Source organism: Spermophilus citellus (assembly GCF_964194105.1).
Source record: "Spermophilus citellus genome assembly, chromosome: 9".
Classification (NCBI taxonomy): domain Eukaryota; kingdom Metazoa; phylum Chordata; class Mammalia; order Rodentia; family Sciuridae; genus Spermophilus; species Spermophilus citellus.
This window is the reverse complement of record NC_138191.1, coordinates 8706914-8734027: the sequence shown is the minus strand read 5'-3', so window position 1 is coordinate 8734027 and position 27114 is coordinate 8706914. Positions and strand designations below refer to the sequence as shown.

The 27114-nt window shown below is 40.7% G+C and overlaps 1 protein-coding gene across 1 annotated transcript; it reads left to right on the top strand.

Moving 5' to 3' along the window:
- Window positions 1-886: 886 nt before the first annotated feature.
- FCRL3 (Fc receptor like 3) lies at window positions 887-21617 on the top strand (the record flags this gene model as incomplete). The annotated part of the gene is made up of 14 exons (XM_081308847.1): window positions 887-947; window positions 1736-1756; window positions 9968-10210; window positions 10665-10928; window positions 11120-11404; window positions 12127-12408; window positions 12747-13025; window positions 14600-14878; window positions 15245-15358; window positions 18983-19010; window positions 19819-19937; window positions 20489-20551; window positions 21358-21389; window positions 21474-21617. 14 exons carry the CDS (start codon window positions 887-889, stop codon window positions 21615-21617), a joined length of 2214 nt encoding a protein of 737 aa, XP_081164973.1.
- Window positions 21618-27114: the final 5497 nt, after the last annotated feature.

Sequence of the window (27114 nt, the reverse complement as noted above, 5' to 3'; positions counted from 1 at the left end):
TGACATCCCAGCTCTCAGCCAGCCGCCAGCTCCACCCCAGGAGAAGCCTCCATGGGTTCCTGACCTGATCCCTGGGGTCTGAGTGAGTGAGCTCCCGCTGGACTTAAGGCCTAAGAGCCTCTAGTTCTGGCCCTGGAGCTCAGCTGCCGAGGGAACGTCTGTCATAAGCCTGTCATGATTAAGAGTGTTTGCAGTGCTTAGAATTAACTTAACAATTGTTTGCTTTGAATTGATCATGTCTCTTGCAGTGCCCAGAATTAAGGATCGTCATTTTCTTGATTAAGAACCTAAAGAGTGAAATTGTGTTGAGTGATTTGAGTGAATAAAGCATTGAAAGGGGCAGAAGCGCGTGGACATTCTTTATTTCTCCCCTCAGCTGCCTAAGTGGCACTTTTGCCCATCGTGACCGGCTCTCACCACCAAACGCATCAGAACACTGAGCCGGTCAAGCACGTCCCTGCTTGATCTATGTTAGGCAACTCACGTGGACCTAGAGGATGTATGAATTTGAAGAAATGCTGGGGGTGAGGGGAAGTTGTTTCCATTTGAGAAATGACAAGTTATTTGAATATAAACAAATGTATGGCTCGGTATTTTCAGAGACCCCAGGCACAGCTTTGGAAATTATATATATATATATTGTTTTCCTGAGAGGTCTGAACAGTTGGAAGGTGGCCCTCAATATATGAAAACACACAGCTACCAGGGCTGAGAAACAGACATCACTTAGGAGTGCTGTCATGTTCGTGTTTGAAAACCCAGGGGCTGAGACGTGACGCCAAGTTCTTCTACTTCCCCTTTTCTAATTTCTACCTATCTTATCTGAATATGACCTCCCATTTTCCCTTGTAGATGGGAAATAAGCCTGCCTTTTGGGGAGACAGACATGCCCTGCCTGCAGCCAGGCCTGGTTCCCATGTTTCTGTGGCTGTTGCTGCTGATGCTGGGTGAGTAGAGGGACTGGGATAGGACCGTGGCTTCAGTTCCTACAGTCAGACAAGGGAGCCTCTGTCTCTTCTTTTACATGGGGGTTCATGGTCAGATAGCAAGAAAAGACAGAGAAGGCCCGTGTTCCCCAGACAACCATAAAACTCCAAATACAGCCATCCGAGGAAGCCAAGGATTGGCCCTTGGTTTTGTATCATGGTTGGCTTTTTTTTTTTTTTTTTAATCCTATAGGAGATTTGGGCTTAAATTTCTGCCAATCCACAGCTCTAAATTCCTTCCTTGTACAGCTCCCAACGAAATAATTTTTCAGACAAGCAGGAGCTTCCCAAACCTAGGTGAGTCAGGCAAGGTCTACTGAGAAACAAGATCTCCTTCTCCCCTGTTTTAAGCCAAAATTTAGCCAGAGTTTTAAAAGTAGAAGGAATAAGAGGAGGCCCAAGAAAGTGAGGGGAGGATAAGCCATTTCTCCAAGTGGTTCCTGCGTGGGCACTGTGAGTTCCCGTGGGAGAAGAGAGGAAGGGGATGGAGCAGGAAGTTGTCACGCCGGCCGGTGCAGAGACGAGCCAGGGCTGTGGACGGGCACTGCGTTTGTAAAGTAAATCGTAGACTAAATGTTTTCATGGTTGTTTAGGAACTTTGGGTGGTACACAATGGGTGCCAAGAATTGGGAGGAAAGAAGCCGTGGTGCAGTTAGGTTGTCAGAAGAGTTCTCCTAAAGCATCTGATTGAAAAGATTTGAGAAACATCGTTCTATGCTAATAACCTTTGCTTCTGGATTCCCCCACAGCTCCCGGAGGAGAACAATCACGTAAGTTTCCCCTCCTTTCTGTTCCTCCCAAGTTCTGATCACTCATCCCCTCAGCCAGCATGTTGGGGCTATTTGCCCAACACTTGCAAATGAGGACATCGGGGGAGATGCCAACATCAGTTGCTGTGCTGGGGTCACACCTGTTACCATGTTGGGCAAATAGCCCCCAGCTTCTCAGTTTCTAGCTCATCCCACATTACCAGGACACCCCGGTGCAGAGAGGGAGCAAGCATAAGCAGAAGGGAAGGTAGAGGCAGCAAGCAACTGTTCAGAGACTCTCGGGCCTCATCTCTTCCACCCCGAAGGAGTCATTTCCTCTGTGTGTCCAAGTTAGTGCTGCTACCAAAGCAAACAGGAATCGCTTCTATTCACAGAGGCTAATGACACAGGAAAACCCTTCTATATTTCCAAAAGGAGCTCATGCCTCAGCTTCCGGTCCATCAGTGAGCTGCAATCCTAAACACAAGCCTGATTTCTCAAGCAGCCCGACCTTCTTACTTCAAATTCTTTTTTTTCTTAAGAGAGATTTTTAAAATATTTATTTATTTATTTATTTTAGTTTTCGAGGGACACAACATCTTTGTATGTGATGCTGAGGATCGAACCCGGGCCGCAGGCCTGCCGTGCAAACGCGCTACTGCTTGAGCCACATCCCCAGCCCACTTCAAATTCTTTTTTTTTTTTTTTAATTTTTTTTATTGGTTGTTCACAACATTACAAAGCTCTTGACATATCATATTTCATACATTAGATTGAAGTGGGTTATGAACCCCCAATTTTATCCCAAATGCAGATTGCAGAATCACGTCAGTTACACATCCACAATTTCACATAATGCCCTATTAGTAATTGTTGTATTCTGCTACCTTTCCTATCCCCTACTATCCCCCCTCCCCTCCCCTCCCATCTTCTCTCTCTACCCCATCTACTGTAATTCATTTCTCTCCTTGTTTATTTTCCCATTCCCCTCACAACCTCTTATATGTAATTTTGTATAGCAATGAGGGTCTCCCTTCATTTCCATGCAATTTCCCTTTTCTCTCACTTTCCCTCCCATCTCATGTCTCTGTTTAATGTTAATCTTTTCTTCCTGCTCTTCCTCCCTGCTCTGTTCATAGTTGCTCTCATTATATCAAAGAAGACATTTGGTATTTGTTTTTTAGGGATTGGCTAGCTTCACTAAGCATAATCTGCTCTAGTGCCATCCATTTCCCTGCAAATTCTATGATTTTGTCATTTTTTATTGCTGCATAGTACTCCATTGTGTATAGATGCCACATTTTTTTTATCCATTCATCTATTGAAGGGCATCTGGGTTGGTTCCACAGTCTAGCTATTGTGAATTGTGCTGCTATGAACATCCATGTGGCAGTATCCCTGTAGCATGCTCTTTTAAGGTCTTCAGGGAATAGTCCGAGAAGGGCAATAGCAGGGTCAAATGGTGGTTCCATTCCCAGCTTTCCCAGGAATCTCCATACTGCTTTCCAAATTGGCCACACCAATTTGCAGTCCCACCAGCAATGTACAAGTGTACCCTTTTCTCCACATCCTCCCCAGCACTTGTTGTTGTTTGACTTCATAGTGGCTGCCAATCTTACTGGAGTGAGATGGTATCTTAGGGTGGTTTTGATTTGCATTTCCTTGACTGCTAGAGATGGTGAGCATTTTTTCATGTGCTTGTTGATTGATTGTATGTCCTCCTCTGAGAAGTGTCTGTTCAGGTCCTTGGCCCATTTGTTGATTGGGTTATTTGTTATCTTATTGTCTAATTTTTTGAGTTCTTTGTATACTCTGGATATTAGGGCTCTATCTGAAGTGTGAGGAGTAAAAATTTGTTCCCAGGATGTAGGCTCCCTATTTACCTCTCTTATTGTTTCTCTTGCTGAGAAAAAACTTTTAAGTTTAATTAAGTCCCATTTGTTGATTCTTGTTATTAACTCTTGTGCTATGGGTGTCCTATTAAGGAATTTGGAGCCCGACCCCACAATATGTAGATCGGAGCCAACTTTTTCTTCTATCAGATGCAGAGTCTCTGATTTGATATCAAGCTCCTTGATCCATTTTGAGTTAACTTTTGTGCATGGCGAGAGAAAGGGATTCAGTTTCATTTTGTTGCATATGGATTTCCAGTTTTCCCAACACCATTTGTTGAAGATGCTACCCTTCCTCCATTGCATGCTTTTAGCCCCTTTATCAAATATAAGATAGTTGTAACTTTGTGGATTAGTCTCTGTGTCCTCTATTCTATACCATTGGTCCACCCACCCGTTTTGGTACCAGTACCATGCTGTTTTTGTCACTATTGCTCTGTAATATAGTTTGAAATCTGGTATCGCTATACCGCCTGATTCACACTTCCTGCTTAGAATTGCTTTTGCTATTCTGGGTCTTTTATTTTTCCATATGAATTTCATGATTGCTTTATCTATTTCTACAAGAAATGCCATTGGGTTTTTGATTGGCATTGCATTAAACCTATAGAGAACTTTTGGTAATATCGCCATTTTGATGATGTTAGTTCTGCCTATCCATGAACAGGGTATATTTTTCCATCTTCTAGGATCTTCTTCTACTTCTCTCTTTAGGGTTCTGTAGTTTTCATTGTATAAATCTTTCACCTCTTTTGTTAGGTTGATTCCCAAGTATTTTATTTTTTTTGAGGATATTGTGAATGGAGTGTTTTTCCTCATTTCTGTTTCAGAAGTTTTGTCGCTGATATACAGAAATGCCTTTGATTTATGCGTGTTGATTTTATATCCTGCCACTTTGCTGAATTCATTTATTAGTTCTAGTAGTTTCTTTGTAGACCCTTTTGGGTCTTCTAGGTATAGAATCATGTCATCTGCAAATAGTGATAATTTAAGTTCTTCTTTTCCAATTTTTATGCCTTTAATTTCTTTCGTCTGTCTAATTGCTCTGGCCAGTGTTTCGAGAACTATATTGAATAGAAGTGGTGATAGAGGGCATCCCTGTCTTGTTCCAGATTTTAGAGGGAATGCCTTTAACTTTTGTCCATTCAGAATGATGCTAGCCTGAGGCTTAGCATAGATTGCTTTTACAATGTCGAGGTAAGTTCCTGTTATCCCTAGTTTTTCTAATGTTTTGAACATAAAGGGATGCTGTACTTTGTCGAATGCTTTCTCTGCGTCTATCGAGATGATCATATGGTTCTTATCTTTAAGTCTATTGATGTGGTGAATAACATTTATTGATTTCCGTATATTGAACCATCCTTGCATCCCAGGGATGAATCCTACTTGATCATGGTGCACAATTTTTTTGATGTGTTTTTGTATTCGATTCGCCAGAATTTTATTGAGGATTTTTGCATCTAGGTTCATCAGAGATATTGGTCTGTAGTTTTCTTTCTTTGAGGTGTCTTTGTCTGGTTTCAGAATCAGGGTGATGTTGCCCTCATAGAATGATTTTGGAAGAGCTCCCTCTTTTTCTATTTCCTGAAATAACTTGAAAAGTATTGGTATTAATTCTTCTTTAAAGGTTTTGTAAAACTCCACTGTATACCCATCCGGTCCTGGGCTTTTCTTGGTTGGTAGTCTTTTGATGGTTTCTTCAATTTCATCCATTGATATTGGTCTGTTCAAATTGTGTGTATCCTCCTGACTCAGTCTGGGCAAATCATATGACTTAAGAAATTTATCGATGTCTTCACTATCTTCTATTTTATTGGAGTATAAGGATTCAAAATAATTTCTGATTATCTTCTGTATTTCTGAAGTGTCTGTTGTGATATTGCCTTTTTCATCCCGTATGTTAGTAATTTGAGTTCTCTCTCTTCTTCTCTTCGTTAGCATGGCTAAAGGTCTGTCGATCTTATTTATTTTTTCGAAGAACCAACTTTTAGTTTTGTTAATTTTTTCAATAGTTTCTTTTGTTTCAATTTCATTGATTTCTGCTCTGATTTTAATTAATTCTTGCCTTCTGCTATATTTGCTATTGTTTTGCTGTTCCTTTTCTAGGGCTTTGAGATGAAGTGTGAGCTCATTTATTTGTTGGTTTTTCCTTTTTTTGAGGAATGACCACCAGGCGATGAATTTTCCTCTTAAAACTGCTTTCATTGTGTCCCATAGATTCCGATATGTTGTGTCTGTATTTTCATTTATCTCTAAGAATTTTTTGATTTCCTCCTTTATGTCTTCTGTAACCCATTGATCATTCAGTAACATATTGTTCATTTTCCATGTGATGTAGGATTTTTCCTTCCTTCTTTTATCATTGATTTCCAGTTTCATTCCATTATGATCAGATACAATGCAAGGTATTATCTCCACCCCTTTATATTTACTGAGGGTTGCCCTATGGCATAATATATGGTCTATTTTTGAGAAGGATCCATGTGCTGCTGAGAAAAAAGTATATCCATTTGATGATGGTTGATGTATTCTATATATGTCAGTTAAGTCTAGGTTATTGATTGTGATATTGAGTTCTATAGTTTCTTAATTCAACTTTTGTTTGGAGGATCTGTCCAATGGTGAGAGAGGTGTGTTGAAGTCACCCATAATTATTGTGTTGTGGTCTATTTGATTCTTGAACTTGAGGAGAATTTGTTTTATGAATGTCGCAGCACCATTATTTGGTGCATAAATATTGATAATTGTTATGTCTTGTTGGTGAATGGTTCCTTTTAACAGTATATAATGTCCTTATTTATACCTTTTGATTAACTTAGTCTTGAAGTCAATTTTATTCGATATGAGGATGGCCACCCCTGCTTGCTTACGAGGACTGTGTGCATGGTATATTTTTTCCCATCCTTTCACCTTCAGCCTGTGTATGTCTTTTCCTATCAGATGTGTCTCCTGGAGGCAGCATATAGTTGGATTTGTTTTTTTAATCCATGATACCAGCCTATGTCGCTTTATTGGAGAGTTTAAGCCATTAACATTCAGAGTTACTATTGATATATGGTTTGTACTTCCATCCATGTTTGATTATTTATCCTTTTTTTAAAAAATTTAGTTTGTTTCTCCGTGATTATCTTTCCCCTCGCCCTCTGTCTTTACCAAGGCACTTCCCACTGATGCTTTTGGTTATTGTTTTTCGTTTCTTCCTCATGTAGTGTTTTGCTCAAAATGCTTTGCAATGCTGGTTTTCTGGCTGCAAATTCTTTTAACTTTTGTTTATCATGAAAGATTTTTATTTCGTTGTCATTCCTCAAGCTTAATTTTGCTGGATACAGAATTCTTGGTTGGCATCCATTGTCTTTCAGTGTTTGAAATACATTGTTACATGACCTTCTTGCTTTCAGTGTCTGTGATGAAAAATCCGTGGTTAACCGTATTGGTTTACCCCTAAATGTAATCTGTCTCTTTTCTCTTGTAGCTTTTAATATTTTCTCTTTGTTCTGTATATTGGATATCTTCATAAAATTGTGTCTTGGCATTGGTCTACTGTGATTTTGTGTGCTCGGTGTCCTGTATGCATCTTCAATTTGTATATCTGTTTCCTTTTTTATTTCTGGAAAGTTTTCTGTAATTATTTCATTCAGCAGGTTACTCATTCCCTTGATTTGAATCTCTGTACCTTCTTCTATCCCGATGACTCATAAGTTTGGTTTTTTTATGTTATCCCATAACTCTTGGATGTTTTTCTCATGATTTTTTACCAGCCTTTCTGAGTTGGCTAGACTCTTTTCAAGATGATATATTTTGTCTTCATTATCTGACGTTCTGGCTTCTACTTGCTCCACTCTGTTAGTGATACTCTCAATTGAGTTTTTAATTTGGTTTATCGTTTCCTTCATTTCTAGAATTATTGTTTGATCATTTTTTATAATCTCTATCTCCTGATAAAGATGCTTAACTTCTTCTTTTATCTGTTTATGTAATTCATTCTCAATGTGTTCTTTCGCTGCTTGAATTTGCTGTCTCGTATCCTCTTTAAGGTTCCATTCCATCTGTCTAAGGTGTTCCTTGAGTTCTTTATATGACCATTTTTCTGATGACTCTAGGTCCTCCTGAATATTTAGGCTGTCTTGCATTGTTTGTACTCCTTTTCTTCCTTGCTTTTTGAAGCTGCTCATGTTACTTCTTGTTCTGTTTGACTGCTGAGTTACTGTTTACTCCTATAAATTTATTTGATGCTTGGGAGGAAAGGTATTAGAAGGGAAGGGAAGAAGTCACTAAAGAGAATGAGAGTAAGCAGGTAGAATTCAAGGAAGGGGGGATAAGATAATTGAAAAGAAATGAAAAGACAAAAGAAGAAAAAAATAGGAAATAAAAAAAGAAAAAAAATTAAAAAAATAATAAAAAAAATTAAAATTAAAATTAGAAGAAAAAAAATTTTAAAAAATTGTAAAATTTTTTTTAAAAAAACAACAAGAAAGAAAAATGAAAATGAAAGAAAAACCCAAATCGAAAAAAAAGAGAGAAAAGAAAAAAAGAAAAAAAAACTAATAAATGCAGTCTTAGAGTTTGATTAACTTCTCTTCCAGTAGGTGGCGCTGTGCCCACCAGGCCACGTTTCTCCTGTCAATACGCGGGAACCAATCACTGTGCAGCAGCTCCTCCCAGACTGGGCGAGTCTCCAATCCTGAGTGCCTAGGGCCTCCTCTGGTGTCTAGTCACTTCCCACTTTTCCTCTAGCCAGGCCCCTCTCACAGGTGCCGCTCACCACAATACTGGTACACGCCAGGTCTGCTGCTCCCGGGAGCCCTGTTTTCATGAACGACTGGGCACACTCTCCCAGTTTGCCATTCCCTCAGACCCCAAGTTTGTAGAGCTTGGGGCTGAGAATCCTCAGCGAATTTTACTTGCCCTCCGGTAGCCACTCCCCCGGTAGCTGGTGCAAGAGACCTCAGCAGTCAGCCCTGGTGGGAGCGGTAGTTCCACGCCGCGGGTCCCGCGCCACCTCTGATTCCCTCGGGCTGGCTATCTCGCTCACGGGAGAGCTGGGAGGGGCCCTTAAGGTTTCCCCGATGTGTGGAGAGGGAAGGCTAGGGAATTACACACCTGTAGCCGCAGGTATCAATGAAGTTATCTCCTCCGCCGCAGTCTGATGACGTCAGTTCTGTGCTATGGTGGTGTCTCTTGCAAATGGCGACAGTTCGTTTCCCTTTGCCGGGCGACCAATGCAAAGGGTGGGTCCTTACTGTCTCTCCTAAGCCCCGTTTCAAACCTGTGGCCACTACCTATGAAGGCTCGGTAGGCATTTACCTCCGTAGGATGAGAAGGGCTGACCAGTTGTTTCAGCCGGATGGATTAGTGCTGAGTCACAGCTGTTTGTCTGCGGGAAGCAGGCGAACGGGAGCTTGAATTCAGCCGATCCGGGCTCAGTGTGTGTTCTGAGAGGCCCAGACTGTTCGCCCCAGATCCACGTCAGCTCAGCATTGCATAGTGATCCTGAGCAAACAGATTTAGGTTATTTACGACTCCCTATGCCTGCACAGCTGAAGAGGTCAGGGACTTGATCTCTCTGTGCCCGCCGCCATGTTGGAATCTCTACTCTAGCATCTTTCACTTCAAATTCTTTATATGCCTTTGTTATTGATTGTGTCCAACTTAGATGGAGAGTAGAGAAGCGTTTCCTTCCCTGTAGATTCTCCAACTAAGCAAAGTTTAAAAATAACAAAATTAAAGAAAGAATCTTGTTCATTACATGTTTAAAGTCAAGCCCAAAGTGATTTTTTTTTTTTTTTGAGTCTAGAAAGTGCTTTTGAACAGCCCAGGTTCACCTTCATCTTGAAAAGAATGAATAGAACAAAAGTATCTCAGAGCCTACCTTCTGGACTTAGCAGTCTTTGTACAATGACAAATCTTTTTTTTTTTTTTTTTTTTTTGTACTGGGAATTAAATCCAGGGGTGCTTTACCACTGAGTTACATCCCCAGCCCTTTTTATTTTGAGACAGGGTTTCCCTATGTTGCCCAGGCTGGCTTTCAACTGGCAATCCTCCTGCCTCAGCTTCCCAAGTTGCTGGGATTACAAAAATGTGCCACCACACCCGGCACTAATCATGTCTTCTAAACTGTTCTGAGCCCCTGCCAAGACCCCTATCTCCTACGATATCCCCTTGCCCGTGTCCAGGGTAGGCAAAGGATGAGGAAGAACAGATTCTCTCCCAGGCATTTTTCAAAGTTGTCTCTGTTCCATTTCTAACCCCAGTCCCAGGAAAATCCCCAGCTGCAAAGCTGGCCCCTCCCATGTCCTCGGCCCACCCCTCACTAACCTGCCTTTGTCTATTTCCCATTTAGAAGTACCACCCAAAGCTGTACTTCTGCTCAATCCTCCATGGTCCACAGTCTTCGAGGGACAAACGATGATTCTCACATGCGTGAATCACCATTTGCAAGCCCAGGAAGGCGCATCTTGGTATTGGGACGATGAATTGATTGACAAAACATCTGGAAGGATCCTAATCAAAACATCTGGTTCTTACCAATGCAAGACCCCAGGATCCTCCCAGAGTGACCCTGTACATGTGGAATTTTCATCTGGTGAGAAAAAGGAGGAGTTTCTAAAATCAAACCACTGGGCAGAATATCTGTGAGCTGGGTTAACACAGATGGCACTGTGACAGGCGTGGGCATGTGTGATGGGCTGGCCCCAGTGGGGAGAGCAAGAAGCATGGCAGCAGCAAAGTGTGGTGCTGTCCATTTCCACATTCAGAGAAGTGTCTGCACCCCAGGGGCCACCAGGCAAAAAGGAGGCCAGGTCTGAATATGGTATGGGTTAGAATTCCTCTTTTAAAGATGGGATTTCTCAAGGACATTTTCCAGAAATTAGTCCCCTCTTCTAGAACAAGGAAGAATCTAGTACGGAGCATGTGGAAAAATTGGTGGAGGACATTTGCAGGTGTGTACAGGGCTGTAGCTCTTTTCTCATGGGGAGAACTGAGAGCAAAGAAAGAAATGACAGGGAAGAATTGAGTATGTCCTCCACTCTTTGCAGACTGGCTGATCCTCCAGGTGCCATACCCAGTCTTTGAAGGAGATGATATAGATCTGAGATGCCAAGGGAGGAAAGAAGAGACAATACATAAAAAGATTTACTACAAAGATGGAAAACAACTTCTTGATGGTGATAACTCAAAGTTCTTAAGATTAAATTCAGTCCGCCAAGATGATAGCAAATATCATTGTGCTGTTTCTAAGGAATTTTCTTGGGATTTTCTTTGGAAAAAAACTTCAAAATCCCTAAGTATTCAAGTTCAAGGTAATGGTTGAACACCTGTGGGTTTAGGTTTTGGCAGTGAAGCTGTGAGGATCAAGGGAGGGTGTTTATCAGTGGGGATTTCATAAAAAAATCTCCATGGGCCATGGGAGGAAGATGGTCCCCATTTTGGGGGGCTGACAGCACAGGTAAATCTGTGCCCGTTCCCTAAGGATTGTGTTCCTTCTCTCTAGAGCTCTTTCCACGTCCTGTGCTGAAAGCCAGTCCCTCCCAGCCCATTGAGGGAGGCCCATGGACTCTGACCTGTGAGACGCAGCTTGCTTTTCAGAGGTCACACGTCCAGCTCCAGTTCTGCTTCTTCAGAGATGGCCGTACCCTGGGGTCAGGCTGCAGCAGCTCCCCAGAGCTCCAGATCCCCACCATGGGGAGCGAAGACTCGGGGCTCTACCGGTGTAAGGCAGAGGCAGCAACTCCCAGAATCACGAAAATGAGCCGGGTGTCCCGTATCCTTGTGCAGAGTAAGTGTTAAAGGGGCTGCTTGCTCTTCCAGAGCAGGGGACAGGAGAACAGTTCAGGACACCCCTGCCCCTAGGGTGGTTGATGTAGAGAGAGGCTCCAGCGATTATATCTTTCTCTCTTTGGACTCAGTATTGCACCAACTTCCCTAGGACCCTCTTTTCCATCTAAGCCAGGCAATAGTAATTATCCATCAGTTACTGGGTGCCCAAACCAGACAATTAGAAGCACCATTGACCAAATGCTGTCTGAGAAGGTCCCGATAGTGTTTTCATAGTAGACTTAACCTCACACCAAAATCATCAGAAAAGGGGAAGATGACTATGGACTGGAATAGTCAGAGAAGAATGTGGGGGCATGGAAGAGAGACTGGAGAACCCTTAAAGGATGGGGAAAGAGTTTGGATTCTGAGAAAAGTCACTTCAGTACTCTTATTCTGTGGCATATCAGAGATTCCTTCCAGATACGTGTTCATAAAATGTGATTGCAAACAACACCGGGTTTAAGATCATGGGCCTGGTGCCTGCATTACCCAAGGATAGGAGCTGTAGTGGGAGTGGGAAGGGGTACTGATCTCTTTATAAAATTAATTTCTTCTTTCCGACTTTGGACCCTGGCCTATTGCATCTACGACTACTGGCCTATTCCTGGTGGCTCCAGACTTTTTCTTGACTCTGAAGTGCTTGCCATCAAAACCCTCCTATGTTACCTTGTGTCTCCCCAGGAATCCCCGTATCTGATGTGAATCTAGAGATCCAACCCCCAGGGGGGCAGCTGATTGAAGGAGAAAATCTGGTTCTTATCTGTTCAGTAGCCGCGGGCACAGGGAATATCACATTCTCCTGGCACAAAGAGGGAACAAGTCTGGGCAGAAAAACCCAGCGTTCCCTGTTGGCAGAGCTGCGAGTGCCCGCTGTGCAGAAGCGTGATACTGGGAGGTACTACTGTGCGGCTGACAACAACCACGTCCCCATCCTCAGCAAGCGGATCACCGTCACCGTGAGAAGTGAGCTCCTGATTCCTCCCTACCACCCTTGTTTTGCAAGCCAGAGTTGAAGTTCTCCATCAGCCCTGAAGTTTGGGAAGCAGGCAAAAGAACAGAGGCGAAGATCCAAAAAAACGACCCCTGCCGCTACGAACGTGGCAAAATGAGCGGAAGATGCTTTGCTCCGTGGGGAGAGGACTTTGGGATGATGAGGACAAAATTCTCTGGGGCTACTTTTCTGGGTTTTAGGACAATGCTTCTGATCATTAGATTAGGAAAGTGCAGGCAGTGGGGAACAGAAGTGATCAAGGGATATATCTATTTCTAAGCTCATCTGACAGCCCTTCTGTCTCCCTCAGGTCTTGTGTCCCAACCTGTCCTCACCCTCAGGGCTCCCAGGGCCCAGGCTGTGGTGGGGGACGTGGTGGAGCTTCACTGCGAGGCCCTGAGGGGCTCTCCCCCCATCCTGTACCAGTTTTACCTTGAGGACGTCACCCTGGGGAACAGCTCAGCACCCTCTGGGGGAGGAGCATCCTTCAACCTCTCCCTGACTGCAGAACATTCTGGAAATTACTCCTGCGAGGCCGACAATGGCCTGGGGGCCCAGCGCAGTCATGGAGTGAGTCTCCACGTCCTAGGTAAGCAGGTTGTACACACAGTAGTCCAGACACAACAGAACTCTGCCTGACTTCTTGCCGGCATGTATTCTTTCCTATGATTACACATTCCTTTATTTTCCTCTGTAAGAGGCTACAGTTCCCATATTCCCCACTCCAGAGGAAGTTCAAAGACTCCAAAATACCAGATACACGAGCTGCAGCGATTACTGGCAAGGAAACATCATTCCCTGCCATGATCATGATTTTCTTCCTGCCTGCAAGCACCTTTTATTTTATTTTATTTTATTTTTTTAAAGGTGGTGGTACTGGGATTTGAACCCAGGGCCTTATATGTGTGAGGCTAGCACTCTACCAGCAGAAGCCATCTTTCTGGCAGCCAGTGTTGGCTCATATTTCAGGTCTAATCATTGCCGTTCAATGAATGGTCCCACATTCAGTCTGTAACACAAAGCAGAGCTTAAGATCCTTCCCAAATGTCTCTTGCCAGTGAAGCACACAACTTCAATCTAAAGCACTGCACACAAAGAGAACTACCTCATTTAAGTTTCTTCACCACTTAGCAGAACCAGCAATCTTCTCGTTCCTATTCCACATGAATGGTTTTTCTATTCTCATTTGCTGTGCTATCTCTAGAGTCATCAATGAACATGGAATTATTGTTGCTAGTGCTGCATCTGGATGTTTTTGTGCCAGTCTGGATCAATTAGTTTGGTGGCCAATTATTGGGGGACTATTGAATGTCATGCAAAGTTCCAGCAACTGGAAATATAACACAGGAAAGATAAATCCCTGTTCTTATGGAACTTAAATTCTATTGGGGTCATCTGATATATGACAATGATAGATGAATGGATGAAGGGATAGAGGGATGGATGGATGGACGGATGGATGATAGAGGGATGGATGTTAGACAGTGCTGAATAGTAACTTGGAAAATGAAGTCAGGTAATTGGGTGGAGAATAATGAGGTCCTAAATTAGATAGATATGAAACCATGTCTTGATCTTAGAGCTAAGATTCAGCAATAGGAATATCCTAGAAATGACCCTTGATTTTAGTTATATCTGTTAATAATGATAGCTTGCATTCATTGATCACTTTACATACATGATTCTTATTATAATAGTTTGAGATATAATTTATTATTAGTTCTTTTTTAGAAATGAATAAACAGACTTAGAGAAGTTAAAGTTTTTAAAAATCAAGATTACAGCCAGGCATGCCTATAATAATACCTAACACTCCAGAGGCTAAGGCAGGAGGATTGCAAGTTGGAGGCCAGCCTTTGCAACTTAGCAAGGCCCTAAGCAACTTCTCAAGATCCTGTCTCAAAATAGAAAATAAAAAGGGCTGGGAATGTAGCTCAGTGGTAAAAATGCCCCTGGACTAAATCCCTAGTACCTAAATAAATAAATAAGTAAAGTAAAAGTCAAGATTAAAGAGTTAGCAAAGGGCAGAGACAGGATTCAAACCTATGTTTTTCTGAATCCAGGTTTGTGTTCCTACTATGAACTATGCAGAGTACTCTTTTATTACAGTTTCTTGTATACATGCTTATACAAAACTGCCAACGAACTATTTTCCTCTCTCAGTTCCAGTGTCCCACCCTGTCCTCACATTCAGGATTCCCAGGGTCCAGGCTGAGGTGGGGGACACGGTGGGGCTTCACTGCGAGGCCCTGGGGGGCTCTCCCCCGATCCTGTACCAGTTTTATCATGAGAACGTCATCCTGGGGAACATCTTGGCTCCCTCTGGAGGAGGAGCATCCTTCAACCTCTCCCTGACTGCAGAACATTCTGGAAACTACTCCTGTGAGGCTAACAATGGCTTGGGGGCTCAGCGCAGTGAGGTGGTGGCACTCAGCATCACAGGTGAGTTAGTGGCACCTGAACTAGAGGCCATAGTAGTAGGCAGTAAAATATTCCTCCAGTGGACAGTACAAATTCTATCAATGGCCAAGTTTCTGAACATGCCCACCAAGGTGTGGAGCAGCTTGAGATTGATGCTGATTTCATGTGAGAAGGGGAAAGGGAATAAATTTTAATCTTAGATGCGGGTGACCACCTTTAACATGTCATTGTTTTGAAAATCACAAATTATATTAAAGATAATTTGAATGGAGAAATCAGAAACTGGAAAATTACCTGCCCTGATAGATCTTAGCTCCACTTGCATGTTTTTTTGTCTAGATCCAAAACTTTGGCCCTTGAAACTCAAGTATATATCTTGGCCCTCAGGGAATTCCAGGAGAAGAATTGTTCTTGTGACCACAGGAGTCACTGGGGGATTGCTCCTCATCCTTGTCTTTGCTGCTACTTGGCTGTATCGCATCAAGAGCCAAAAGAAACCAGGTAGGTGTCTCTGTCTTAGCCCTTAAGGCTGTGAATTTGGCCATTGATATAATGATTTGGAGTTGGGTAGTGCATCCTGTAAAAGCCAATTATTCCTTCTAAGTACTAGTCCCTCAGTTTTACAGGCAATAGTAACAAAAAAGGTAGCATAAAGTTTTCAATGGGATTTTTTACCTCTTGTGTTTAATTTGAGATGAGTTATGTATCAGAGCTTTGCTTTCAATTAAAAATTGGAAAATTAAGTGCTTTACTGTTCTACCTGCATTCCAAAGCCTACTGAAAACAAAAGGGCCCCCAAACCCCTCTACCATTTGTAACAAAAAGCAGGTAATCGTCAAAAGTGCAAATCATAAGCCAAGATATATTTGAATAGCAGTCAACTATAATGAAATTTGGATAAAACTAATAGAGAACAACTGAGAGGAGATTAAAAATTCAATTGCTGATTGTTGGTTGTACATAGATATACAATTGCCTTTTGCATGTTAATCGTATACTCTGCAACGTCACTAAACTCCTTACTTAATTCTAATATCTGTTTTGTAGGTTTCATAAAATTGTCTATCTAGATAGCATGCTGTCTGCTAATAAAGACAGTATCACTTTTTTCCAGTCTTAACCTTTTATTTTTCTTTCTTGATTGCACTAAAACCTTTTATATAATGTTGAATAGAACTGGTAAGAGCAGACATCTCTGTCTTGTTCCTTACCTTAGGTAAAAAGTATTCAGTTTCTCACAATTAAGTATTTTACCAACTGTGGGATTTTCATAGACTCACTTTATCTGGCTAAGCAAGTCCCTACTAATTCCTAATTTGTTTGCAATTTTTACTGGCACAGATATTTGTCAAGTGCTTTTTCTGCATTGATTAAAATAATCACGTGATTTTCTGTTTTCAGTCTATTAATAAGGTTAACTTTGAGTGTTCAAGCCATATTATATAGACCCCAGGGGTCTTTATCATGATGGTTGGATTTGATTTGCTAGAATTTTATTAAGAATGCTTGTATCTGTGTTTATGAGGGAGTTGGTTGATATCTTTCTCTTTTCTTGCCTTTATAGGATTTGCTGTCAAAATTGTAGCCACCTAGCTAACCCTTTCAATATCCTCCATTCTTCTTTGTATGTTCATATTTCCATCTCGTATCATTTTTGATCTGCCAAAAGGGATTCTTCTAACATTTCTTACAGTGAGTGTGCTGTCATTACTAAATTCATTTATGTTCTTACTGATTTTCTGTATACTATCAATAGTTGAGATAGGGAATTGAAATCTTCAACTGCAAGTGTGAATTTATTCATTTCTTCCTGCAGTTGTATCTAGTTCTGCTTTGAGGATTTGATGCTCTTTATGAGCTGTGTGAATATTTAGAATTGTTATGTGTTTTTGATGAATTGAAAAAATTTATACTTACAAAATGACCCTCTTTACCAAACCTCCCTGATAGTATCACTTACTTTGAAATAGTCCTTGTTTGATACTAATGTAATAATGAACTATGATTAATACAATTATAAATATTAGCATGTTAACAAATATAATCACTGCTAACATGGTATTTCTTTCCCTGTCCTTTTACTTTTCATTTATCTCTGTCCTATACTTTAGTGTATCTTTTTTTAATAATTAAAATGTGATTAATTCTTTCTTTTTCCTTTCATCCAATATGAGAGTCTCCACCTTTTATGAAAGGTGTTTAGACCATCTGTAAGTTAGATTTTATTTTATTTTAATTCTCATATAATACTTATACTTATTTATAGATACAATATTATAAGTCAATACATGTACATGATATGTATTGATCAAATTAGGATAACTAGCATTTTCATTTCCTCAAATATTACAATTTATATGTCTTGGGAATTTTCAAGTACTTCTGTAGTTATTTCTAGAAGCATAATAAATTGTTGTAGACCATAGTTACCCCACAGTGCTACGCAATATTCTAATGAATCCCCCCATCTAATATCTGTCTAACCTCCCTCCCCACTACCTAGAAGAGGTCATTAGAATCTCACTGTTGAAGTGGATAATGTTCAAAAAGCAGACTACTCGGTCACCACAACACCAGGAAGGAAGAGTGAACTGACTATTTTATGTGATCCATGTGAACAGAAGGCCAGGGGGTGTTCTGTCCACCAGGTCTAGAAGAAGTGCTATTGTTTTGTTTTGCTTGTGGTGCTGAGAATCGGACCCAGGACTTCATGCATGCCAAGCAAGTGCTCAGCCCTTCATTCGCTTCCTGAAGAAGTGTATTGAATAGCAGACTCACCAAGAAGTGGTGATAGTTCACCAGGAAGAGGGTCTCTGTCTTTCTCTTCTCAAAAATCTTGACTCCTGAATCCTCCACCCCATAGCAAAATTCCCTGTCCTGTTATTGACCATTTATCTCAGGAAGGAGCTCAAACTTTCCACGTATTCCTAAAAGTGAAGAATTCTACTTCTTGCCTGAATAATTCCTACAAATTATCAAAAGAGGTAAAAATGTGTCAATTCTATATTCAAACTACTTGGGTTAAAATTTTAGTAATGTAAATTGCTAACTTTTTTTTTGTAGTTATAGATGGACAGCATGCGTTTATTTTATTTTTTTATTTTTATGTGGTGCTGAGGATTGAACCCAGTGCCTAACACGTGCTAGGCAAGCACTTTGGCACTGAGCCACAACCCCAGCCCATAACTTGCTAGCTTCTTGATATTAGGAAAGTCACTTATACTCTCCAAACCCCAGTTTTTTTCATCTATGTAGTGGTCATAATAACAGTAGCTACCTTTGACAATGTAGGCAAACTGCTTAGTATAGTTCCTGGCCCATATGTCCTCAGGGAAGACATGGTAAATAGCCATCTCTTTACATCTCAGTTTTCTTTTTACAATGAGGAGATAGACTGACTTCTAGATCCATCCTTACAGACAAACTGCCCAGGGAAGACACTGGCTGTGGGTGGACGTGGGTTCTCATTGTCCTGAGGACAGAGACACAGGCCTAGGTCATGATCACACACTTCCAACTTATCTTTTTTCTCCTTTGCATCAGAGCTTTGCATCAACTCCACCTAGATCCAGGCACATAGAACTGGGTAATATTGTAATTAGTTCAGATAAGTTGAAATTAGCCAGTGAAAGAGATGGAAAGAAAAGGGATGGAGAAACTGCTGAGTGCCCAAGTGATGTGCAGTTCAGCGTTTCTTCAGAGGATCTGCAGGGGTCACGGAGAAAAGCAGACAGCGTACCTACCACCTGCCGTGAGAGTCGCAGTTTGGTGTCAGTGTTAAACTGCAGTCACAGTGAACAAGTGGGTGTGGAGGAAGACCTAGGCCCTGAGTCAAATATTGCCTCGTCTCACTTCTGCTTCCTGGCCACAGCTATTTAGAATTTCTTTTTGCATGTCTGTTACGGATTGAAAAATGATTCATAACGAGTGTGATTCTGGGCAGATGTCCTCCAAGACCCCGCCTTCCCTATGTGTAACATGACATGGGGGCATACAAGGTTATTCCCCAAGCTTTGCCATGTCTGAGATCTTACAGTGAATCTGACTTCGAAGAAGGAGTGTTCTGACGCAGCCCACTGTCCACACAGCTCTCTTACCCTCAGTGTTCCTTTGTTCCTTTTGTAGGAAGACTTCCTGCCACTCGGACCCCTAGGTAAGGTCTCAGATTCTTGTGCTGCTTGGATTCATTTGCATAATTTGTTTATAACTACGATGATGTACATTTTTAAAGTTTTGAATGGACTTCCTACCAACCTTGTAATGTTCTTACAAAATTAAAAAATAAAAAAACCAGTCCCATTCCTCTTTGGGGACAATACTGTGTCAGCTGACATACCGAATGCATGCTGTTGTCTGGGTTTATTTATCTGCAGTACAGAACTGACCACTGACGTCTTAATGACGTCACCCTGCATAGGGCCACCGTTCATTCACTCCCTGTTTCTCTCATTCCTTCACTCATTTAGGAAGTGATACTAAATGCCAGCATTAAATTAACAGTGCACAAGGAGGTGATGTTAAGAAAAGAACCCACTTTTCTGAGGAAATTTCATAATATCTTACAGGGAAAGTGGAGTCTTACCACACGAGGTAGAAAATTAAAAAAAAAAAGACAAAGGTCAAGTTACATGGGAATGTAGAAGACCTTTCGTATCAACGTTTAAACATTAATATCTTTAAAAATAAGCTTAACAATTAGACAAATATAAGTTTTATCCTCTCAAAGGGACCTGAAGACTGAGTGGCTTCTGCCCTTGGACTTGGCCTCAGCTAGCTTCCCCTGGGGTCCATCTTGCACCACACTTTTTCCAATATTTTCTTGAAAGAGTCATGAAAAAGTGTCCGTAATAATTTTTTTTAATGTAAATCCTGCCAGGCTCTAGGTCTTCCTGGATACCAATTTCTCTGAGACTCTGTGTAACTCACAAACATTCTTCATCCATTGTCTCTTCTTGTCACAGTTACAGTCCCAGTGAATATCAGGAGACTTCCGAGTTTGGGCCCTCCAGCATAGATGCCCAAGAGCCCCCCTACTCTGAGCAATTAGTCCAACTGGAGCTGCAGCCAGTGTATAGCAATGGTAAGGACTTCTTAAGGGACACAGGGTTCTAGGGAAGTACCAGTACAGAGGAAGGACTGAGCAACAACTCAGGGCCCTTTCATAGCCAATTTAAATATGACATACCTAACATTATAGGGATTAAAAGGCAGCTATAAATTTGGTGGCTGTAAAGGAGTATTGGTCTGATTTTCCTTACTATGATGAAACACCCGAGACTGGGTACTTTATAAGAAAAAAAGTTTTATCTAGCTCATATTTCTGGAGGTTCAAGAGCATGGCACTGGCATTGGCTCTGGCGAGGATGTCATGGCAGATGGCATCACAATTTCAGGAGTGCACATAAGCAGGGAGATCGTGTGGCAAATAGGAATCCAGAGTGATGGGAGGTGCCAATAAAGACCTTTCACTAGACCCCACCTCTTAGAGGTTCCACTGCCTCTTAACGTCACAACACAGGGGGCCACTCTTCTGATAGATGAACCTCTGGAGAACAAACCAAATCCCAAACTAAACCATAGCAGGAGACTCTCAGATGGGAAGCCCATGTAACATCTTCTGTTTTCTCACAGTGAATCCAGGAAACCTGATTTATTCTCAGATCAGGAGCATCCTGAATACAAACGGAATTTCAGGTGAGATACCTTTCAGACAAGTAGAGGCGAGGTGGTAGGTGGCAGTGTTCTCAGATCCAGCCAAGGGTCTTTGATCCAAGAGGCATCTCAAATGTGAGCTTAACATGGGAGACATGGCCTGCTTCTCCGGGGCCCAGTCCATCTTATCTGTCCTGGCCGATCTTTCAGGACGTGACTCTCATCATCTCTTCCCATGATCGCTCTTTGTGGCAACAGCAGAGTTCAATATGCATTTCTGGGAACCTGTTGCGTTGGTTTCGATGTCCGTTTCTCCTTTTCAAACTCATGGGCTCCTTGGTCATATGGACTGAGCTTCTGTTACCTCTGCCTCCTTGTAATGTACCTAATGTTTAATAAGAAGCCACTTTTCAATGAATGCTTGTTGGCTGAATAAACAAACAAGAGAGACACAAACAACTCTTTGGAAGGACAGAGGAACACACAGTGAGTTTTCTTAATGCTCCACTGCAAATCTTTGGCTTCCTGGGGAACTGCTGTGTGGTTTAGACGGCCGGTCTCTCCTCGAGCCTTCTCCAAATTCCCTGTGCAAAGAGAAGTGAGTGCTGTGGGCCACTTCCTCCCAGATGGTCAATACAGCCACAGAGGTGCCTTGTTTTTAGTGAGCATATATCTTGTGTGTGGAGGGGAAAGAGTGCTTTTTTTCTGTGAGGACTTAGAAAAAGTCAGCAGAGAAAACAGTCAAGAGATGAGCAGGAGAGGTAGAGTTGACTTAGAATGCACTGTGAATAGGCTGTAAATTTGAAATGTAGAACTTAAAACTTTTCTTTGCTATTCCCATCCAACAGCCAATTCACCACAGACGCCTAGGAACAGTAAGGTGAGATACATTTCCTGGCCCTCTCTCTTCTCTGCTCTTCCTCATCTGTATTTAGGTACTTAAAATTTGTGGGTTTTCCACCAGGAACCTGTGGTCATTTATTCAGAATTGAAGAAGGCACACCCGGAGGACTCTGCAGGACCGGCCAGCCGAAGAGGCAGTGACCACGAGGACATTACAGAAAATTATGAGAATGTCTCATGGGCTCCAGCAGCCTCGGAGCACTAGCCCCTCACCCATAGTGGCCCACAGAGAGCCCAGGGAACAGCCGTGTACCATGGACTAGAGGAGGAGGACCGTCTAGCCAGGGTCACAAAGGCTTTACCTATAGAATTGCAGTAAATACACAGAAATAATTCTAAAGCTTAAGCATTATAATGACTCTTTGCAGATGAGACAGAGGTCCACAAAGGTTAAATAGGCCCAGAGAGGCTATCCAAGGTCATATGCAAACAAAAGCAGGATCCAAATGCAGGTGTGATTGGCTCTGAAATCTGCGCTCTTAACTACTGCCCTACCTTGTTTTCTCGTCACGAGGATGACAATAGAATTCAGAAGGATCTTACGTGATACGGAAGGTGAACTACATGCTATTTACCAAACAGGTGACTTAAGCATGTATAAGTGATATTCAGAATGGACCGTAAACCTATAATCCGTCCCACCACGGAGTATTCGGCTTCTATTCTCTCATTGTCTTGGTTTTGCATTGTTCATGGGTCTTTTTTCTCTTCCCTCGGTGATCACTCTGTGTGCAATTTGCATCAAAATTTTTTTTTCCCTTCTGTCAGTATCTGAATGTTATTGGCAAAGTTTTCAGTCACCCTGGTTGACAGTGTTTAATGTACTGAATTCGTTGATCTCCTGTCACAGGATCAATCATGCGGCCTGACTGTAGCAGCTCAGTTGTGCCACTTAACTGCATCACTTACAGTTTGAAGCTACTGAAGCATCAGTGCCAACCCCAGAATCTCAGGAAATCCAATGATTCACAGAACTAGAGGGCAACCTTCATGTTCCTCAGGAATTCTTTTTTTAATTTGTTCTTTTTAGATAAACAGGACAGTAGGGTGTATTTTGACATATTCCATTGTTTATAGATACCACATCTTCTTTATCCATTCATCAGTTGAAGGGCACCTTGGTTGGTTCCATAGCTTTGCTATTGTGAATTGAGCTGCTTTAAACCATCGATGTGGCCCCTTTAGTGCAGTATGCTGACTTTAAGTACTTTGGGTATAAACCAAGATGTGAAATAATGGGTCAAATGGTGGTTCATTCCAGGTTTTCTGAGGAGTCTCCATTACTGCTTTCCATTCACTCAGGAGTCCTGGTTACCTGAGCTGACAGTGCAGGAGAAGTTGCAAAACATTAACTTGTAAGCTCAGAGCAGAACTTCTCATCTGTCCCCCAGTTGGCTGAGAAACATTGTCTTTCATGGACTTTGAATAAAACAACAACATGCTGTTGTGCTTAAGTTTCAGGAGAATGGACAAAATCACTTAAAATTTCTTCAGAGGCAGAAAAGGAGTAACTGAAATGGTTAGCCTTGATCACCTGGCATTACACTTCTACAGCTTTCAAAACAATAGGCCTTAAGAAAAAGAGCCTAGTGAATTCCCTGATGCATGTGAATGGATCAATTTACCAACATCATGGATTCTGCACCACCCATTGTTCATCACTTTATGTAAATAACACAAGAGCACTTTGAAAACCTTGAAATAGTTCAAGCATAAAAGTCCACAGTGTATTTCAGATTTATGCCTGAGGTGTCAATAACGTAGACAATAGAAAGAATAACATGCAATCTAATTTGAAGCTTTTAATCTTAGCCTAATGAATTCAATCAGCAACTGAAGAAAAAAAAATCCATTTTTTTTCTTGTCGAAGAAATGTGTATTTTTTATTATGAGAGAAGGGCTTATATGTCTTTTTTCATATTACTAGGTGCAAAACACAATCCAGGACAGGGGCTGGGCATGTAGGGGGGATCAAATAATCCAAGTGGAATCTGTGTGTGCTTGAGTTTTCTCCTAATGCCTTTCTACTGGGGGCTCCAGGAAGGATAAATTGTTTGGTTTGAGGGGGAAAAGACATGTCACTAGGCACTTGTTGCAGGAAACCTATGATAAAAGGAGAAAAATTCTCCCATTGACTTTTGAGAGATAAAAGGTCTAGGGGAGGAAGTTAGGAGAGAGGCAGTGTGCTACGGACATTCTCCAGGGGAACGTGTTGGTGATGCAGGTAGCACCAAGGACAGCAGCCTTTGGAAAGGAGAGAGTTGGGGACAGGTGGTGGGGGGCAGCTACTGTGCACAGAATAGTTCTGAGCATAATGGGGAACCTCCCTACCAGAGCACCTTATTCAGATCCCCCAAACCAAGGCAAATAGTGGTACGTAGTCAGGGGGAGTCTAAGGAGTGTTAGTGGAGAGTCCCTAGAGGAAGCTGTTTCCAGCTAGTCAACAAGGTGACATTAGAGACTTAGTATCTGGGGCATTATTAATTTCTTTCTTTGCATTCTATTTATTTTGTTTATAAGTTTATTGAATGACAATTTATGCAAAATAAATTACATGTATTTAAAGTGTACACTTGGATGAGTTTTGACAGATGAAATCACACGAACGTAATCAAGATTCCAAACACTTTTATCACCTTCACAGCCCCTCCCCCTTGAGCAAAGATTGTTCCCTTTCACCTCCATCCCATTCAATTACTGCCATGCTTTCTTCCGTCATTATAGATTATATTTTCTAAAAATATATATAAATGGAATCATATGGGATAGACTCTTTGGTGCCTGGCTTCTCTCACAAAGCAAAAAGATTGTGAGGTTCATTCATGTTGTTTCATTATTTATTTTTAATTCCTGAGTAATATTCCATTGTATAGACATATTTGACAATGTATTTACCTGTTGATGGACGTTTGGGTGATTCCATTTGTCATTGTTAAAAATAAAGCTTGATATATATAAGTCATTTTGTGAACATGTTTCCATTGCCCTTTGGCAGATCCTGTGGAGTATAACTGCTGGGTCACATAGTAGATTCATGTTTAATTTTCAAGGCTGCATGTTGTTTTCCTAAATGGCTGCACAATTATACATTCCCATGAATAGTGCATAGGCTCAGTTATTCCACATCTCTGTCAATACTTGAAATTTTCAGTCTTTAAATTCAGTCATTCTAAGGAGTATGGAATACAGTATAAGGTGACATTATGATTTAAATTCTCTTTTCCCTGATGTTGAGCATCTCCCAAGTCCTTATTGACTTTCTGTAGATCTTTTGTGATTTTTCTGTTAAAATCTTTCATCACTTCTTTTTTGGTAGTCTTTATTATTATTATTATTATTATTATTATTATTATTATTATTATTATTATTATCTTTATTTTATTTTTATGTGGTGCTGAGGATTGAACCCAGGACCTCACGCATGGCAGGCAAGTGATCTACCTCTGAGCCACAACCCCAGCCCCTTTTTTTATTATTTGAGTTGGGTGAATTCTTTATGTATTCTGGTCTGATTTACATATTTGTCTATAGCTTGATCTTTATTTTCCTAATGGTGTCTTTTGATGAGCAGATGTGTTTAGTTTTGATGTCATAAAGTTTATGAATCTTGTCTTTTATGAGTTATGCTTTGTGTCTCCAATGTGAGAAAATTTGTTAAGCTCCAAATCAAAAGACTCTTTCTAGAAATTTTTCATTTTCACTTTTACATTTAGGTCTAAGATCTCTATATAGTGATTATTTTTGTGTGTATGTGTTGTGTGCAATGCAAGGAAAATTATTCATTTTTTTTTCTTAGAAGTTTCCACCACTTGCCTTGGTAGGTGTTCATAGCTTTTTGTGTGTGTGTGTGAGGTTTGAGGGAATAGCAAATGCATATTTTTAAAATTTAGAATGCATTATAATTGTATCAGATCCATGCTTATCAAGTATTTTCTCTCAGTTTGTGACTTTCAAAGTACTAAATTTGATTGAATTTACCATTTTTTCACTTATAGTTCATATTTTGTATATCCTGTTAAGAAATACTTATCTGCCCAAATGCCATAAAGATTTTCTTCGAGGCTGGGATTGTGGCTCAGCGGTAGAGCACTCGCCTAGCATGGGCGGGACCGGGGTTCGATCCTCAGCACCACATAAAAATAAAGGCATTGTGTTGTGTCCATCTACACCTAAAAAATAAATATTAAAAAAAGATTTTCTTCTAGAAATTTAATATTTTTATCTCTTGTGTTTATATGTGACACATTTCAAGATATTTTCTGTATGCAGCTTGAGATCAAGGTTGATACTAATTTTTTTCCTATTCAGATATCCATTGTTACAGGAGTCTCCTTGAAGAGCATATCATTTTCCCTTTGAATTATCTTGCCACCTTTGGCAACAACCTATTGATAATATAGGTGTGAGCCTACTTCTAGACTATTTTGCTTTATTTATTTTATCTTGGATTAGATCATAAGGCTCTCTCCTTAAGCCAAAACACACAATTTCTTGATTACAGTTGCTACATGTGAAGCTTGAAATCACTTGGTATAAATCACCGATTTTGTTCTTTTGTTTTTCCCAAAATGATTTTGGGTAATCTGGGTCTCTTGCCTTTCCATATACATTTTTACATTGACTTGTCAATTTATTTTAAAAAATTTTTGATTAGCATTACACTGAATTTCTACATCAATTTGGGGAGAATTTCCATCTTAACAAGACTGAAGCTTTCAATCCATGAATTTCACATGACCTTTCCATTTCATTAGGTCTTATTTAATTCTCTTTCACATATCTTTCATTAAATTTATTTCTAATGATTTTATGTTGTTTGGTATTATAAGTGCAGATTTTAGTTCATTTTTAATTGCTTATTGTTAGTGTAATTTGATAACTTCTCTAAATTTTTTGAGAGAATTTGCATAGGATTGATATCTTTCTTGAATATTTGATAAAATAAATATTTGATAAAATAAACCAATGACGCTGTTTGAACTTAATTTTTTTCTTTGTGAAAAAAAATTTGATATGATGGTGTGAGGGGGAAGAGAAAAAAAGAGAGAGAAATGTGTCACAGTAGATTGGGTAGAGAGAGGTGAGAGGAGGGGAGGGGAGGGGAGGGGGGATAGGAAGGGCAGCAGAATACAACAGACACTAGGATTGCTGTATGTATAAACGTGGCTGTATAACCAATGTGATCCTGCAATCTGTACACGTGGAAAAATAAGAATTCATACCTCATTTGAATCAAACGTATGATATGTCAAGATCATTGTATTGTCTTGAGCAACTAATAAAATTTTTTTTGATTATGAATGCAAGCTCTTAATAGATATACTACTACAAGTGGAGCATCCCTAATCTGAAATCTAAAATGCTCCCCAAATCTAAAACTTTTTGAGCTCCAACAAATGGAAAATTTCATATCTTGATCTCATGCAACAAGTAATAGTCACAAAGAAAGCACACCAAAAATATTGCACACAACACTTCAACAACTGAACCCAGGGACACCACAGGGGAGGAAATGTCAGAGGAAGAATTTAGAAAGTTCACAGTTGAAATGTTTAACAAGTTAAACATTTCATTCAAGGAATGAACTTAGCAAGGAAATGCAGGAGTGAAAGATCATTTCAATGAAGAGAAAGAGATTCTGAGAAGGAATCAAGTAGAAATTCTGGGAATGAAAGAGCCAATAAATCAAATACAAAATTTAA